At 46.3% G+C, this 18,385-nt stretch overlaps 1 protein-coding gene across 1 annotated transcript in view; it reads right to left on the bottom strand.

Moving 5' to 3' along the window:
* IGFBP5 (insulin like growth factor binding protein 5) overlaps positions 1–1,582 on the bottom strand; it is a 33,273-nt gene extending 31,691 nt beyond the window's left edge. The window contains exon 1 of the mRNA XM_073304994.2: positions 619–1,582. Within this exon, the coding sequence (XP_073161095.1) occupies positions 619–949 (331 nt within the window). The 5' untranslated portion in view covers positions 950–1,582. The remainder of the gene's footprint in view (positions 1–618) is intronic.
* Positions 1,583–18,385: the final 16,803 nt, after the last annotated feature.

Raw genomic sequence — 18,385 nt, 5'->3', positions numbered from 1 at the left:
GGAAAGGTGCAATGCTATGGGGCGGGGGTGAGCCGGGGTGGAAGGTGCAATGCCATGGGGGGGTGAACCGGGGGGGAAGCAAAGGGGGAAAGGTGCAATGCCATGGGGCGGGGGTGAGCCGGGGGGCAAGCAAAGGGGGAAAGGTGCAATGCCATGGGGGGCGGGGGTGAGCCGGGGGGGGAGGTGCAATGCCATAGGGGGGTGAGCCGGGGGGCAAGCAAAGGGGGAAAGGTGCAATGCCATGGGGGGTGGGGGGTGAGCCGGGGGGGGAGGTGCAATGCCATAGGGGGGTGAGCCGGGGGGCAAGCAAAGGGGGAAAGGTGCAATGCCATAGGGGGGTGAGCCGGGGGGCAAGCAAAGGGGGAAAGGTGCAATGCCATGGGGGGCGGGGGTGAGCCGGGGGGGGAAGGTGCAATGCCATGGGGGGCGGGGGTGAGCCGGGGGGGGAAGGTGCAATGCCATGGGGGGCGGGGGTGACCCGGGGGGGGGGAAGGTGCAATGCCATGGGGGGCGGGGGTGACCCGGGGGGGGGGAAGGTGCAATGCCCTACGGTGCAATGCCCCCCCGCAGGGGCTGCAGCAGGACTGGGGGGGGGGGGGGCCCGCCGCAGCCACTCACCCAGCTTGGCTTGCTCCCGGTAGCTCTTCTCGTTGCGGCAGAGGCCCCGGCCGTGGAGCAGGGCGTGCAGCGGCTTCTCCTCGCCCTGGCGGGGCAGGCAGCGCAGCCCCTGGGCGCAGCGCTCGGTGTACACCCCGCAGGGCTGCCCCTCGGCCAGGGCGCAGGTCAGGCAGCAGCCGCAGCCCGGCTCCTTCACGAGCTCGCAGCCCGCCGGGCTGGGCGGGCACATGGACAGGGCTTTCTCGTCGCACGGCTCGCAGTGCACGAAGGAGCCCAGGCCCCGGGAGCAGCCGAGGCACGTGCCCAGCAGCAGGCAGAGGGGCAGGAGCATCTTCCAGGCCGGAGCGAGGATGCAAAGCTGGCTTTTAAAGAGGGGGAGGGGTGGGAGAGGGGGAAAAAAAAATCCCCCCCCTCTAAATTCCAAAAAAAGTCCCGGGAATGATGATGATGATGGTGGTGATGATGATTTTGGCCTCAAAATAACCAGCGTGCACAGCCTGGCTGCAACAGGTTGAGGGGGTGGGAGGGGGGGTGTTAAATAAATCACAAGCCAGCAAAGAGCTGGGTTGTGAAGGCTCCCTAAACCGGCAGCAAATATCCCACCCCCGCCCTGCCCCCAGCAGGTTTCCAACGCTTGGCGAGGAGGGCAAGTGGGGAGCAAAGTTATTTGCGGAAGGGGCTCCTGGCAGGAGGGCTGCAAAGAATCAGGAAACCCAGCAGAGCAGGGAGTGCTAGGCGGCTGGAGAGGCTGGTTGAAAGCACATTGTGTTTTGATTGGGTCGCTTTGCCTCCCCCCTCCTCTTCCAGCGCTGTCAAGAAAAGTTTTCTGCAAAAGTTTGGATTTGTGTGTGTGTGTGTGCAAAGGCTGCAGGAGAAGAGTTAAAAAAAGAAAAAGAAAATTGAAGGGGGGGGGAAAGGAGGAAAAAAATTCCACTTTGTAGATCTCTCCACACTTTCCCCCCGGAGAAGTTTCTAAAGAGACTGAATACTGCCGAGCAGGCTTGTCTTTTAAATAGACTGCCCTGGCTGCCTGCCAGCCCTTAGCTGCAATTTGAGATCCCAATGACACCTCAGCTTGGAGGGGTGCCAGAACTGCAGCAATGTCAGTGCACACTCAGAGTGAGTGGGGGTGGGAGCTGCAGCTTTTGACTTCTAGGTTTCAAACCCCGGGCAACGATCAAGGATAATATATGATTGGGGGGTGGGGAAGAAGGGAGGGTCTTGAAAACAAATTGCTCCGATTTTCCCAATAACACTGGACAGTTAGGAGGGCAGCCCTGGCTAGGCTTGAGAGAGAGACACAGAGAGGATTTGTCTGGGAAGCTCTGTGAGCACAGTTGCCAACTTTCATGTGGTAAATAAGCACCCCGACTTTCACAATGAGCCAAAAATCTAGCTAATCCCATTTCAGAACAAGAACCCCAACGCTCTATGTGACTAGATCCCCCCGGCATGCAGCCTGGGACTGTGGTGGGTCCGCTGTGCACCCCTGACTCTCTTCCCCCACCTTATCCCCACTTGCCTCCCCCCTTGCTGGGAGCCGATCACAAAAAAGAAGCAACAAGCTACAAGCCAAACAAGCTACAAAAACTAGCCAACAAGCAACTCACAAGCCAATTAAGCCAAAACCAAGCCCAATTTCTGTGTTTTTTTCGCGGGTTTGGCATGTCTGTCTGTGAGATATCGCAGAGTGCTCTGTCGTTTTGATTTCCCACTGAAGTTCTAATGACTTTTTAAATCACGCAGGGCCCAATCCTGCAAACATTGGCTATCAGGCATAGTACTTAGCACTCAGACGTCATGAACACCCCCCTCCCCCCCGGATTAGGCCCTAAATGAGGGAGATAATGTGCATAGGAACCCATCAGTTGTAAGTATGACATGTATGTACCACGTGTTAACGCAGTCACTTATTCAGGACTGTAGCTACAGAATGAGCAGAGAACATTCCTAACTCTGCATTGGTGCAGTACACAGCTGTACGCCTGATAAAAATACGTTCTCCTTTGCATGCACACCTGTGCCGCTGACACAAGTTCCTTGCACGGAAAACACACAGAGTTAATAAAACTGAAGGATGAGCATGACATAAGGCAGGGATAGGCCAACTGCAAGAACTGTGTTAGATTCCTCTCTGGAAAAGTGAGCTGTGCCTTGCAGGATGCCAGAAAGCAAGGGGAATTTTGCCACGCGAAGCACAATTTGTATATTTTATCTCAATCCTGTTCTACCCCATAAATTCCCCGGCCCACCCCCTCATTGAAAAGAGCCAGACTTCTGGTAGGGACACAGCATTCCTAAACACAAATGGTCAGGCCACATCCCTTCACACTAGCATACAACAAAGTCCTTCATGCTTATTAATTATTTGTAAAGATTAACTTTTGTAGCACTAAATCTCCACTAATAAATACGTCACCCGATCCCCTGACACTCCAGAACCGCTGTTAGCAGACACAGTACACCTTGAGCAACAGTGGCAACAAAAAGCAGGTTTGGGGGGCTTGGCTGTGTGTTCTCTAAGTCAACTAAGTGATGCTGCCTTCAGGCAAAGGAAGAAATAGAAAGGGATCGACCATTTCTTCATGAGATTTAAATTAAATATCAGAGCCCCCCCTTGCCCCTCCTAGTTCCATATTTCTTAGGTTGCTTCTCAGCTCACGAAGAATGTGACTGCCTGCATTGCATGGATTTTGCCACTAGAATGCACCCTTATCTATGATAAGACATTGGGTCTGCTGCTTAAAAAGGTTAACTCTTTTTCTGCCAACATTGCCTAGCCTTAAGCCTGCCTTAGTCATCTCTGGGGTTCATTGTTTTAATGCATTGCTCATGTTTTCACCATATACATGGATTTTGTACTAAATGTGAGATTCCCTTTTTTTTTTCTGAACAATGATGCCAAAGTTTACAATGTTGATGATTGTTTTTCTACAAGGAGGGTTTTCATAGGTTTTCTTGTAAACTATCTGTTTAGATCACACTTAGTTATTTCCAAGTGGCTGTCCCTTTGGTAGCTGATAGATAGATAGATAGGGTTAAGACGACATATTTAAATATAAATTCTACATTGGACACTGATAGTTTTTATGGAATATTAGTCATATCCTGCTTTTAGATGGACAAGGTGGGGGAGCCGATGAAGTGAGCTGTAGCTCACGAAAGCTTATGCTCAAATAAATTGGTTAGTCTCTAAGGTGCCACAAGTACTCCTTTTCTTTTTGCGAATACAGACTAACATGGCTGTTACTCTGAAAGGTGGGGGAGGTAATTTCTTTTATTGGACCAACTTCTGCTGGTGAAAGGGACAAGCTTTTTTAGCTACACAGAGCTCTCCTTCTGGTCAGCTCATCCACCTTGTCTCTGTAATGTCCTAGGACCAACGAGTCTACACCAACACTGCAAATATTCTGCCGTTGATTTTCATGATACTCTCCCATTGATTTTAAGGGGTGTTTTGCATGTCATAACAGCAATGCTGTGTGATTATATAGCACTTGGCACCTGAAGATCTTCAAGTACTTTGCAGGAGTGATTAAGGTGGTTGATCATTCCTCCCCCCTCATGGTTAAAGCCAGGGAAACCGAGGCATAGAGAAGTTAAATGGCTTGTAGACAGCAAGACATGGGCAGAAACAGCCATACAATACAGGAGTGAGATTTCACCCCACTCCAGCCCCTGCACAATGTATAAAAATGGCCAGTGTGATGAATAAAGCCCCAGTTCCACTCATGGGAGGACTCCCTTGATGCGAGCACTGTGGAAGACAGGTGTAAGGCTTGCCTTCAGAGGACGCTTCCGCAAGCCTGGCCACAGGGGGCCGGAGCCGGACTGAGAGTGGGTGGTGTGTATGAGGGTGGAGGTTCCCAACAGTACTGTGGAGAGGCTGGGGAGGCTGCCCTAATTTAGACAGTTCCCTAGAGCTAAGTTACACTGGGGGATCAGGGGCGAGAGCAAAGCTGTCTTAAAGATACCCTACATTCCTTCCTACTGGGCTGCAAGTTGTATGCTGTGCCCCCCCTCCAAGACCTAGCACACTCTCCTTATTCTCAGCTGTGTCCTCTAACCACAAGACCATGGCAAGAGGCAGTCTGAAGTCTTAAGCCAATAGGCCTTAAACTTTTAGCCATAAGCTGATCCTGTCTGTAGCCTCTCGACTGAGGACTCTTCAAAATGATAAGAGCAGCCTCTGTCCTGTATGCTACAGTGCAAGAGTGGGTATTAAACAGTCCCCTTGTCTGTAGTCTTGACAGAGTTGCCAGTGAATGGAGTCTGAACTCCTCTCCAAGGCTGTCAGTCGGGCATCTTTCACCAGCCAGAAAGAAACCATTTCACTTTAAAAGAATGGAAAAAAAGAAACCAGCCAGTTAGCAGCATAAGAGAACCTGTGACTAGCAAAGATCATATCTCTCCATTCCTGTACATTGCAAGGGGGTAGCAGGAGAATATTTGAAATTTATATAAACCTGTTTCTTATTTGGGGAGTGAACAGAAAGCATCCATGTTTCTGTTAGCCTCTTCTAATATACTTTAATTCTATACACTGCACATTTTATACATGGCTCTTTGCTACAAAAGATCTCTTTGGAAAATGGTTACTGTTCTTTACTTTTCAGCTATGTTACACTTCATTATAATCCTCTCTGTAATGTGTAAAAGCCCTGGCTTTCAAGGATGTGATAAAAGAGATGGAGCGTATGCTTTAGTCTGGCCTCATCAGTGTATTTTGGTGCCACTTGGAATATCCAGCAAGTTCAGAGGTGACTCACAAATATGGATGTTTTGTTTTTTTTTTTCCTCAGGGAACACTGTCAAATTAGTTTCAGCCCAAAATGTAGGCTTTGTGAAGGAGAATACAGTTTTATAAACATGAAAAGACATGTTCTCATGCAATTAAAGAAAAGCCAGTGACAACAGCTATGTTGGAATCTGAGCATCTCTTCACAGGGTTCAAGAGCATGATGCTAGGGCACAAGAACCAGAGACAGAAAACTGACCAATAACAAGTGAAGTCAGAGAGAAGTGCAAAAAATAAACAGGCAACAAAAGGGGATTTTGATTTCCAAGTTATTTTCCAATTGACTGTAAGGTATTTTTTGTATCTTGTGTAAAACATTCTTTTTTTTTTCTTTCCAAATACGTTATTTTTCTCTCGACAGTGTCCCTTTAAACAGCATTCTGATTTGTAATCATAACAATAATGTAAGAAACCACTGCAGTTCTGTGCACGGAGCAACTTTAAAACCAGCTATATACCAATACACAAAACACAATGGCAGAGCATTCTTAGAGTGGTGAGTGTTATAGCGGTTGTGAGGACTAGGTGGCATAGTGGATACATTGGATGTTTACCTCCAGGGACATCCTTTCACACACAGTTTGGGCAATGATGAATGAAATGATCTCTTTGCAAGAAGTTTTCTCTCTCACTAAAAAACCTAAATACTCAGTGCTTTAAGTGAAGACAGCATCAGTGTTTTGGTTCCTAACATGATTCTTGGGAGTATTAATTTTAAACCACACCAGCTCAAGGCATTAGTCGTTGGAGGCGCTACGCTGCCTGAGTTTTGTATTATGTAAGATCTTTGGCTCAGATTTTCAAGTGCCTGGCAGTTATGGGTGCCTCGGTTTTAGTAAAAAGGAATGATTTTCAGAAAATGCCAAGTACCCAGCCTCTGAAAATCAGGCCCATGTAAGCAGTCTCTAATGGGGCACCCCAAAAAACAGAGGCATCCAAAATCACTAGTCACTTGAAAATCTTGCCCAAATTTAAGTCTAACAAGGGTGCTTAAATTCCATGGGCAGAAACCGCTAAGGGGCAACATTCCACAATCTAAGTTGATTGGTGACCAGAGAACTTGGCCCAAGTTTCTTGGATTGACAGACAGTTATTTCATAATTAAAGGGCTATAGAGATTTTCTTTCCTTTGCTTAGTGCATGGGACTGAGAAGCAGGAGCCAATTCTCTCTTGGTAGGACATGAGGCAACACCCCATCAGACCCGAGTGGGAGTCACGTGGTGGAGAACAAGACCACGGGTTACCTGCTCTTCCCAGAACTCGCTGTACAACTTTGGCCATGTCATCTCACTGCTCCGGGTATCAGTTTCCTTATCGGCAAAACAGGGCTAACGAAACTGACCTACATCATAGGGAGCCGTGAGGCTTAACTAACGAACGTCTTCGAAAGTGCTCGGAGTGCCTCAAACAGTGTGCTCAGGGAATTTAAATTTTTTTTTTTTAATATTCTCTCTCTTCTCCCTCTCCCTCCCTCCCTGCAGGCCAGCTTCTCACTGCGGTTCGTTTTAGATTCAAACAATGCCTCTTTGGCCCCAGCCAGAGGCACGGACTGTCTCTCTCCTGAAGTTTAATGGTGAAAAGGTGGGGGTGCAAGCATCTGCTGAGGCAGCAAAAAGAAAAAAAAAAAAGATCGGTTGCTCTCTCAGTATCACATTCAAAAGGTGACCAAGACACAAACGCAAGGCTGGAGTTGGCTGCAAAGTGAAAGTGCTCCCAGCTGAAGTGTAGAAAACACCTGCGTTTAATAAAAACAAAGAGAAACATCATCAACATCCAGCAAAGAGTATAAATAAAAGGAGTATAAATTCAAGCTGTCTCTGGGAAACTTGAACAGATGCCCCAGCCTGCTGCATTCTATAGGTGTTATGCAATTATTTACCTTGTGGAGCAATGAAATACAGAGGGTTTGTCGTGCCAACTGTTACAAAGCATGGTGCCTTTGCAGCTTCTAGATACCATGGCGATGGGTGCACCAGAAATACGCCGGATAGTTACAGTAGATGGAATCAGAGAGCAGCTTCTGGATAAGCAAGCTTCCTTAAAGGATCTTGGCACCTTCTGGGTTTTCCTTACCATTCCTATACATTTTTACAGATTCTGAGATGTGTCGTAGTAATGTAAGCAAGAGAGGGCACATTAGGAGTCAAGAGAGAAGAAGAGTGCTGATCTCCTGAATCCAGGGAATACACCTGCACCGTACTGAGTCTCCCTTGTCTCACTAATAAGCATCCAGCTCTCTCTCTAAGTGATGGCTCCTTTTTATGTCCATTTGCTGATTCTGGCCATGAATTTCATATACCATCCCATATGCCAGACTGTTGTGCAATGTCATTTCATAACCCCTGAGAAGTTTGAAAATAATTTCTCTTCCCTTACTGATTTGGTCATTTACCATTTAACAAACATGGATCCTTCCTCTGCCATCTTGGGTTATCGTGGCGTATCAGCTGACATGGCTTTGCCTGCTTTACTTCCTTGTTGCTTGTAGCATGGTTGGGGTGGACTGGCTTTGTGTGAGTGGGGTGCGGAGAGCATTCCCATTGGTCATGTCAAAGACCTGGCTGGGCACAACTTTGAAGTGTCAACCCCACCGCCGGCCTCCACTCTCCGGAGCGTATCGGAGCAGTACTTCAGGTCACTGAGAATAGAGATCTCCCTACAGAAGAAAGGTGCGTGGGTTTCTGTGTGCACTGAGGAGAGGCATGAATAAGGAGGTTGCACTGAGTAGGAGACATGTCCATTGCGGTATGTGACTGCAGAAGAGCAACCGTGCTTGAAATCGAGCCAGTCAATTTTTTAGCATGGCTGCTGAAGTTCTCAGAGATGTCAGCATAATTCTGGGGCCAGGTTTTGCTAGTTAATTTATGCTTCCTTTGATAGCCACCTGCCTGGCTGTGTAGCACCGGTTCCTAAATACTGTGGGTCCATGGTAACCAGTGGTCAATCTGCTTTGAAATATTCTGCAACAGCGTGACAGTGGATTTGACTTTTTAAAATAAAAATGTCCATTAGGAGAAACATTAAGTTAGGTTACAATTTTGTCCTGCAAGCAAATATGCTTATTTCCTTTCTTTCTTATCTATTGCTCTATTTAATCACTTTCCCTTAGAGTTTTCTATAGGATCTAAGTGCTGCTTCATAGCATCTCTTAATCCTTCCTTTAGTAAGTGTAAAAGAGGAGGAGTGCTGTCTAGTGGTTAAAGCACATGAGTGGAAATCAGGAAAGCAGGGTTCTGTTCCAGCCTGTGTCATGGATCCACTTTGTGACCCTCAGTTTCCCTGTCTCTAAAGTGGGAATAATGTTTCCCCACCTCAAAAAGCAGCTGTGAGGCTTAATTATTTGTAGAGCACTTTGTGATTAGAAATGAATGTTGCCATGGTGAATGACATGGCTTGAAAGCCCGAAAGGGAAAAGTCCTTTGTACAAGTACAGAATGCCTTCACCGTGTTGGTCCCAAGATATTAGCAAGACAATGTGGGTGTGGTAATATCTTTTATTGGACCAACGTCTGTTGGTGAAAGAGACAAGGGTTTTGAGCTACACAGAGCTTCACGTCCTGAAGAAGAGCCTTGTGTAATTTCAAAAGCTCGTTTCTTTTACCAACAGACGTTGGTCCAATAAAAAATATTACCTCACCCATCTTGTCTCTCAAGTACAACATTGGCAGTGGGCATGGAATGTCCACCTACGTTTACCAACAAAGAGAAAGAACGGTGGCCCATTAGTTAGTCCTCATGGCCCATTCAGATCCTGGCCGGTCTGCTGAGACTGTCATCACGGGTCCAGTTAGCACCAACCTTAATGCTGGCTTCTGTGATGTGGACACATGCCCACTTGGAACTAGATTGAGACCTACCAACTCATTCCAAATGGGATATGGAGCAACTGTCAGATACTAACTCCTTTCAGTCCCTACTAACACAGGCTGGGTGCGGGCCCTTTAGCTATTTCCCAGAAACCTCCACGCCCCACATCTCTAACATTCATCACAATTATTTTCTAACGACAATCCTGCCACTTATTTTCTTTCTTGTTTCCTTCCTCTCCCGAGTAATGAAAATATGACTATGGTATTTTTCCAAGAGCCGTTGTTAAGCAATTACCCCACGCCCCTTCTTTCCCCCTCCTCATTTGAAGCATTTCAAGCTCTGCTGGATTTCTGGCCAGCGTTTTCACTGAGTTACCTTTCTTGGTTGCCAAAAAAGCTAAACCAAAAAAAAAAGTTATAATTTTCCAAGATTACTATGAATTAAATTTATAATAGTCACAGTTTTCCAGCCAGCTGGGAGGTTGACAATTTGGAGGGTTCACCCATGCCTAGAAATCTGCCTTTTGTAGCTCTGCTTTTCCTTTGTTTCAAAGATTAAAATCTCAGAACACACAGTTGACACTACACTTGGGAGGGGTTGCTACCATTTCTCCATCTGCTTCTGCAGCCTCCCTGGAATCAATAATGCAGATGTCCCGGGGCGGGAGAATGTTATCACCTAATATGCATCATGACTAGGAAGTACAGATAGGCCCTAGCTATATACTCTAAACTATGCATTTTCTTTTCCTTGTCCGCTATACATGGTGCCACATTTCATTAACCTGTTCATGACACCCTCACCTGACTGGGTTAAAGCAAATGCTATTTAGATGTACCCATGTAGCAGCGGTCCACCCCTAACATGACCACTTGTGCGTGTCTGCATCTTCCACACTGCTTGATGGTATTTGTCACACTGCATTCTGGGCTGCTATCCTATAGTGCTTCAGCAAGGGAATACAGTGCCTGGAGAATATTCAAAAAGAGCACCAGCAATGTATTCTGGGGTGTCCAGGGAGCTGGATGGAACGAGGACAGGCCAAAAACGTTCCACAGGCATAGGCGGGAAGATTTCCCACGCTACAAAAAAACAGTGGTTTGAGCATTGGCCTGCTAAACCCAGGGCTGTGAGTTCAATCCTTGAGGGGGCCATTTAGGGATCTGGGGCAAAAATTGGGGATTGGTCCTGCTTTGAGCAGGGGGTTGGACTAGATGACCTCCTGAGGTCCCTTCCTACCCTGATATTCTATGATTCTATGAACAACAACAAAAAAACAGAGTGCTGAATGGGTGACAGGAAAACACTCTGTCATAGTTACTGGGCTAGCTTTCCCTTTGACCCCTCTCAGATTTCTCTCAAGTGCATCGTTTCAGGTGACAAGCCCCATGCTTTCATTTCTACCTTGGTGGAATCCCACAATTCACCCTACTGTTAGACTGGGCCTGCAGCACCCCAGTGTTTCGACTGTGATTGCTCCTCACGCCTGATGGTGTTTGGCCATCTGCACGGATTCTGTGTGGAAGCAGTGACCAGCCCGTGATACGGTGACTCTGAATGGCTTCTTCCAAACAAAGTAGTGTTTATTTAACCATAGGAACATGTCATTCAGAGAAAAGGTGTCAAACAATAAATCGCCTACATGCATACATCCTACTGAACATTTAGCATTTCCCTCAAAGCCTAGGCAGGGACAGCTATTTAAGATCCAGTTTTCAGAGTCTGTCTCTGTGCATAGTCTTCTCTCCTCCTTGAGCAGGTCCCTGACAACCTACTCTCTCTGCCCGGGTTCAAGACCCAGGTTTTTATCTCCTTTAGGGTTCTTTGTTTCATGTTTCCCTTCTGAAGGCCTCCTCCCCTGTCCCAAGCCAGGGGCTTTGGGCCCAGCATGGTCAGAAGCAACATTTCGAAGGCGTTGACACATGCGTTGTCAGTTTTGTACTGGTGACTGGGATATCTAAAGCCATCGTCTGCCTTCCTGTGGTTGTGAGGTGAGCTCCTGCAGGAGTTAACCCTTTGCAACCAGGTAGCAAACAGCATAACAACAAATAAACAGAGGCACACATAATATTAACGAAAATAATGCAAATAGCTCTCAGGTTCTTCACACGCCCAGGCTGGTGTTAGGCATGACATAGCTGGCTGCCATGGTGAGTATTAACTGCATTGTATGTAGGCACAAGCCAACTTTAGAGCCTATCAGTGTCTTGCTAACTGGTTACAAACTCAGTTAAAAGTTGCAACACAGCCAGGGTCTTAGTGAGGGAGGATTTGTGTGACCCTATGGCAGGTTCAACGTTTGATTTTTATGCTGTGCTTGCTCGGTTTGACCCTGTGTTGCATTGTGGGTTCATATGGGCCTTGGGAAGATTAAATAAGGAGTCAGAAACTTGTCTTATCAACCTGTTGCAAAACCTTTTACAGTCACAATTTTTCTTTACTCTAAGCCTACCACAAGGTCTCTGCCATCCGGCCATAACTTCTGCCACAGCTGGATCCTTTTGCAAGTTAATAGATATGTCCGAGGTCTTGCGCTTCTCAAGGAGTCTGTGGATTTGACATTCAGGTGAGCAAAGGGACATGATTGAAATGACAGGAATGATGTCTGGAAGGGTGGGCAGGGTTCAGGGGAAACCATGATCTCCAGACTGGGCAAGCTCAGGGGACTCAACCGTTGGGATGAGATGAGGTAGGTGTGTGCATGGGAGGGTGCGAGTAGGGTCAGAGGAGTGACCTGCATCAAACCCTTGTTTTACACCCTGTACAATCCCACTGACTTCAATGACAATTTCATGGGGGTGTTAAGTCAGGACAGAATTTGGCCCTTTCTCCAGGTACAGTAAGTGTGCAAAATGTGTGTGTGTGGGGGGGGGGGGGAGCAGGAGGCAGGACTCATTCGTGGAGCTGAATAAGTCATTGTTTCACCTGTGCTACCCCATGTACACAGAATTCTCCGCTTCCTCCCCAGGGACTTGCCTGCTCTCGCTGTGAAGTCTCCCTTCTCTCCTTAGCTTGAGCCTGGTCCCTCTCTGAAGCCATGTACGGTGGTGTGTAGGAGGAGTGCTCCAACAGCACACTGTGGTGGGTTGCATTGTTCATCGGGGCACCAGCTAATGCCTTGCAGCTTCCGCAGCACTGAGACTATAGAGACCCTGATCCAAGCAAGCCCCGGAGTGCACCAGTCTGGAAAAAAATTGAGATTGGCCCCTAAAATATCTCATTGCTTCATTTGATAAAATAAAATAAAACCAAATACGCGCCCCCTCCCCGGAGAAGTAATGAACTGAAAGGCAATCCAAGAGGCAGGGAGGGAAGAAGGAGCCTGTTCCAAGCACCGAAACAGTGGGGCATTAAACATACAATCGTCTCTAAGCTTCCAAGACTCAGAGCGCACATCAAAGGCCCGAATTGGGTCCAAGCCATGGTTTTTTGTTTGTTTTTTTCCCTAGGCCCATGAGAAAAGTTTCACAACCTGGGGGCAGGCGCTTTGCTCTCTCTCAACTTTTCTCCTTTGCTTTCAGAGCCATGATGGGCCCTGAGAGAGAAACTCATGGTGAGGGAGTGGGACAAGTTGATGCCTGGTGTTAACAGTACTGACTTTGCTGAAGCCACCGGTGGGGTGAAGGGAGCACATGGTGCTTTCAGGCAAGGCCGTCAGCTTTGTGCAGTTGCATCAAGAGACCACTGCAATTCTTGCGATGTTGTGTCCCTGAGCTGGGCTAGTGCAGGGCAGCTTTGCATCCTCATGGCACTGTGCATGTAGGGATGCAATATACCAACAGCTGAAATTAATTCAGGATTCTTTACCTTCCCACCAAGCTGGTCCTGCAGGATGCCAGAGAGACTGAGAGCACTTCAGTACAGGCTGTGACGGTATTTTCAGGGGACGGTTCACAAAGGGTGCATTTCCCAAGGAGGCAGTGTTGCTTAGAGGCTAGTGCACTGGACTGGAACTCTGGAGCCCTAGGTTCTTTAACAGGTTCCCCCACGTGCCTGCTAGGTGACCTTGGGCAAGTCATGTCCCCTCTCTGTGCCTCAGTTTCCCCATCTGTAAAACAGGGATAATGATATTGACTTCCTTTGTAAAGCACTTTAACAGCTACTCAAGAAAACTGCTCTGCCAGAGTTATTATTGTATTGTTATTACTAAGGGACCCCAAAAGGTTTGACAAAAATGGAGTTCTCACTTCTGTTGACACAAAACTTTTATGAAGCCTGCTACTGTGGAGATTTCTCCCGCAGCACATAACAAAAGTGATGCCACAACATAAAGACATTGCATGAGCATCCCAATATGATGCAACATTACAATGCTGGGAAGAAAGCAGAGGTGTTTTCCTCCCTAGACGAACTAAATTAACCATGTATTTGTTTTTATGCCCAGCAAAATAGCCTTGCAGCATTCACAATCTACCCATGAAAAGTGAGTCTCACCCCAAGAAGATCAGGGCAGGTGGCCATCCCAGATTTGTGATTCACAGCATTTGGGGAAAAATTAACTGTGAGTTTGCTCAACCGGTAAGGGAGGTCTGTGTCTCTGAAGGTCTCTCTTTGACTGATTTGATCAGAGAAGAGAAGGGATGACTAGGGTTTACAACATTAAACCCTTCTCCAGGAAAGGGATTTCAAGAGAGCTTCTCTAGAGCAATGGTTCTCATACACTGACCCCTGGTCACCAGGAATCCTTAGAATGAAATACACTGAGAACCAGGCAGTGCAAGATTTCAGTGCTGGGAGGGGAAGCATGTTCATGAGATGATCTTTTTCTTTCAAAATGGCTTGTGGAAGGAGAAAGCTGGGCCCTACTCTGTAGTGAAACTGCACTTTGGGAACATTGCAGACTGAGCAAGTACCCCAGGAGATCTTCAGGACTATGCTGCTTTCCTGTAATTTATATAATTGAGAATGAAGCTTTCTTGCTGATCATAAGGCCGTACGCAATTTTAGGCAAAGAGCACGTTCATACACCCCAATCTGCCTTCATTTCTATGGTTCATTTTAATTCCCCCTTCCTGATTTTTCACCAGCCCCCCTTCACTCCTCCTTCTACAGAAATCCCTCAAGCCATCCTGATCTAATTTATATTCTGTTTCAACTGGCTTCCAAGGTAACAGGTTCCTGTCTGTACTCTCTATGATATAGGTCTGCCCGCAGTTTCCATTTACTGCTAGCATCTCAGTTTTTAAACGATGCCCCTTAGTTTGTGGCCCGTTCAATGATAACCACACTTCTATTCACTTATTCCATTTCTTGCCTTAATCTGAAAAGTCTCAACAAGTCTCATCTTTTCGAACGATGAGCAAAACCTTCTGAACATCACAGAACATAGATTCTTCAGACCTGGTATTGTGTATTTTGCTCTCCAGGGAACCTTTTCCAAATCAGAAACGTCCTTCTTGTGGGACTGCACCCAGAAGTCCAGACAGTGCCCAACAAGTGCCTTGTACTGTAAAGTCACAACATCTCATCTTTTGTTCTGAATTCAGCCCCTCTTCCAACACAACCTGGTGCCTTGTTTGCCTTATTTTACTGAAGGTGTGCACTGAGCGAAGGTTTCAGTGTTTTCTTCCCTATCTCACCCATTTTCTTTCCTTGGGCAGTGTCGCTGGATGGCGATCATTTCTTTCATCACATGCTCCTGAGCTAGGATCCTTCCTCTCAGATTAATTAAATCACATACCAATATGTCTACATGCTTCATCTGCTCATCCAGTCATCTAGATGATCCCTGAGTTCCTCCAGTGCTTCAGGGGAATGCGTGCCTCTGCTGAGTAAAATGTCTTAGACTTGCTCGTGGAAATATTAGTTCCCTCTAGTAGAAGACTCAGAAATAAAGCAGACAGGGGAATGCGTTTTCTATCGTGGGAAAATTTTCAAGATTGCAAAACGTTTTCCAGTCCTGAAGAACTGGGACAAAAAGTCAAAATCTCAAAATATTTTCCAAATCAAAAATCCTAAAAATAATGCAGCTGAGGTCAGTCAAAACATTTTGTTTAGATAATTTTGAAATGTTTTGTTTGTGACCTCTTAAAATTAAAAAATACTGTCAATTACATTTTGAAATGTAAAGGCACTTTGAACGGAGAAATGGAACTTTGCTTCAACAATTTTGATCTTTTTCCCCAAAACTTTTTCAAAATGGGAAAGTCACCCAAACGACCCTTTCCTGTAAAAAGATTCAGTTTCGACAAATCAGCATTTTTGATGGAATAACGTTTGGTTGAAAAATCCCCGATCGGCTGTAGTAAGAAAGATTTCTTCGTTAGCCCCGGGGGTAGCTGGGCTGTGGTTTTGGTGACTCATGACTCATTAGCTATATTCCCGAGGCTGCCTGCACGTGGTTTAGAAACACAAGGTGTATGAGGTAATATATTTTATTGGACCAACTTCTGCTGGTGACAGAGACAAAAACTTTATGTGGTTTAAGATATTCACCGCACATCCGGCTGCAGAGTTAAAATTCATAGCTTCTTTCTCCTCCAGCAGGAGCAATTTCCATGAGCACACTGAGGCTAACTGAGAACCTCATTTAAGGAAATAGACGAGTTAAGAGATCAAACAGCTCACACATACTGATTCCCCAGAGGCCTGACCCCTTCTAAAGAAACTCCACATAACGGCACAAACTATTAAAAGAATAAAATTCCAATGTGCACCACGACGTGAAATACAATAGAAGTGGGACCAGATGTGAGAGGAAGGGGTTCACACTCTACTCTTAGTTCTGTGAGTGCAGTTCCACTGAAGTCAATGGGATTGTATCAGTGGAACTGAGAGCGGGCCTTAGATCTGTTTGACGAAGACATTTCCAGAATACCAGTGTAACACAGACAGATCCCAGTCGTTGGCGGGCAGGATCAAACCTGGGACCTCAGTGCATGAGCCTCTCCCAGATGAGATAAAAGCCAACTGGCTGCTAGCTAAGGCTGTAGAGCAAACTCATTAATCTCTCTCTCTCTCTCTAAGTGGTCTTAGTGCCGCTAGATGGGACAGAACACCACATCCAGAAGCTATATGGGTTACATACGTCCCCTAGCTGAGGAAGAACGTCTCAAGCTTCAGAGATATAAGAATGGCCCTACTGGGTCAGACCTAGGGTCTATCTAGCCCAGTCTCCTGTCTTCTGACAGTCGCCAGTGCCAGGTGCTTCAGAGGGAATGAACAGAACAGGTAATCATAGAATATCAGGGTTGGAAGGGACCTTAGGAGGTCATCTAGTCCCACCCCCTGCTCAAAGAAGGACCAATCCCCAATTTTTGCCCCAGATCCCTAAATGGCCCCCTCAAGGATTGAACTCACAACCCTGGGTTTAGCAGGCCAATGCTCAAACCAATGAACTATCCCTTCCCCCCTCAAGTGATCATCCATCCCCTGTCGCTCATTCCCAGCTTCTGGCAAACAGAGGCTAGACTTCCCAGTTGAAATCTTGGATGAGCCCCTACTTGTAACACCGACAGACCCCGGTTATCGGCCTCTCTCTCTCTCCCCGCACACACACACACACTCAGGAAGTGTGTGGGTTACACTGGGTCATATTGATTAGGGGTCTAGAACACATGACTTATGAGGAGAGGCTGAGGGAGCTGGGATTGTTTAGCCTGCAGAAGAGAAGAATGAGGAGGGATTTGATAGCTGCTTTCAACTACCTGAAAGGGGGTTCCAAAGAGGATGGCTCTAGACTGTTCTCAATGGTAGCAGATGACAGAACGAGGAGTAATGGTCTCAAGTTGCAGTGGGGGAGGTTTAGATTGGATATTAGGAAAAACTTTTTCACTATGAGGGTGGTGAAACACTGGAATGCGTTACCTAGGGAGGTGGTAGAATCTCTTTCCTTAGAGGTTTTTAAGGTCAGGCTTGACAAAGCCCTGGCTGGGATGATTTAACTGGGAATTGGTCCTGCTTCAAGCAGGGGGTTGGACTAGATGACCTTCTGGGGTCCCTTCCAACCCTGATATTCTATGATTCTATGATATGGCAGAGTTCTCCAAAACAACTCCCGTGAAAGGATAAGAGGTCAGGACACTGAGATTATTTCTTTAACAGGCTTCTGCTGTTTTACAGAACGTGGCTCCTTGGACTCTGGCGAGAACAGCCCTGCTGATCATTTTGCTTCCTTTGGTTTATTATTTAAAAGGTTGGTGAGAACCAAAATGGGATCTCCTTCTTGTTTGCTCTAACAGAAGCATTTGCATGGTTGGTCTCTTTCTTTTGTGTGTGATATTTTGCCCCCCAAACCAAAAGCTTCATTCTCTTTTTTTCTCAATAAACTAAATCCACCCACCCAAACACACACATAAATATTAACAGCTCAGCAAACTCCAGTCCAACAACAAACCATTATGTATGTATCCGAGTGCCCATGAATATCCTGTACGAGTCAGCACACAAAACCCACCATTTACAAACAATGCTACAGTGTCTAACTAGAAAGAGCTACTTAGTGCTAATAAGAAACCCTACAATAATAATTCATTCTGTTCAGACCCGCATTCATGAGCAACCTTCTAATAAATAAAAAGAAAAGGAGGACTTGTGGCACCTTAGAGACTAACAATTTATTTGAGCATAAGCTGTAGCTCACGAAAGCTTGTGATCAAATAAATTGGTTAGTCTCTAAGGTGCCACAAGTCCTCCTTTTCTTTTTGCGAATACAGACTAACAGGGCTGCTACTCTGAAACTTCTAATAAATGACTGCAAAGACCTCACCATCCATGAATAACTTTGCAACAACCGACCAGTGCACGCAGCCCAGTGCTCATGAGCGACCCTACCAAAATAAACCAAAATACATACCTGGACAGAGTGGTTGTTTTTCTGATAGATATGGTTTAGTACAAGCATAGCTATTGGACCTGAAGCAGGAATTAATATAGATAAATCCTGTGGTCTGTGTTATGCAGGAGCTCAGACTAGGTGATCACAGTGGTACCTTATGGCCTTAAAATCTATGTCTCTAGATAGTGAGAAAAATATTTTGCAAACATGTAAAGCAGTTTCTAAACAGAATCTTGCTTTGATCATGTTCACAGCCATTTGTATTTCCTTCTCCTGAAAAACCGTGCGAGTGGGGGTGTTGTTTGTGGAAGGAATCTCATGCCCAGAAGCGAGAGTGATATAATCACTGCATGGAATTAATTTAGAGGGGAGGTGGAGATCA

The sequence above is a fragment of the Lepidochelys kempii genome, chromosome 11 (assembly GCF_965140285.1).
Source record: "Lepidochelys kempii isolate rLepKem1 chromosome 11, rLepKem1.hap1, whole genome shotgun sequence".
Classification (NCBI taxonomy): Eukaryota; Metazoa; Chordata; order Testudines; family Cheloniidae; genus Lepidochelys; species Lepidochelys kempii.
The sequence above is the reverse complement of the archived record's forward strand: the minus strand, read 5'-3'. Positions and strand labels throughout refer to the sequence as shown.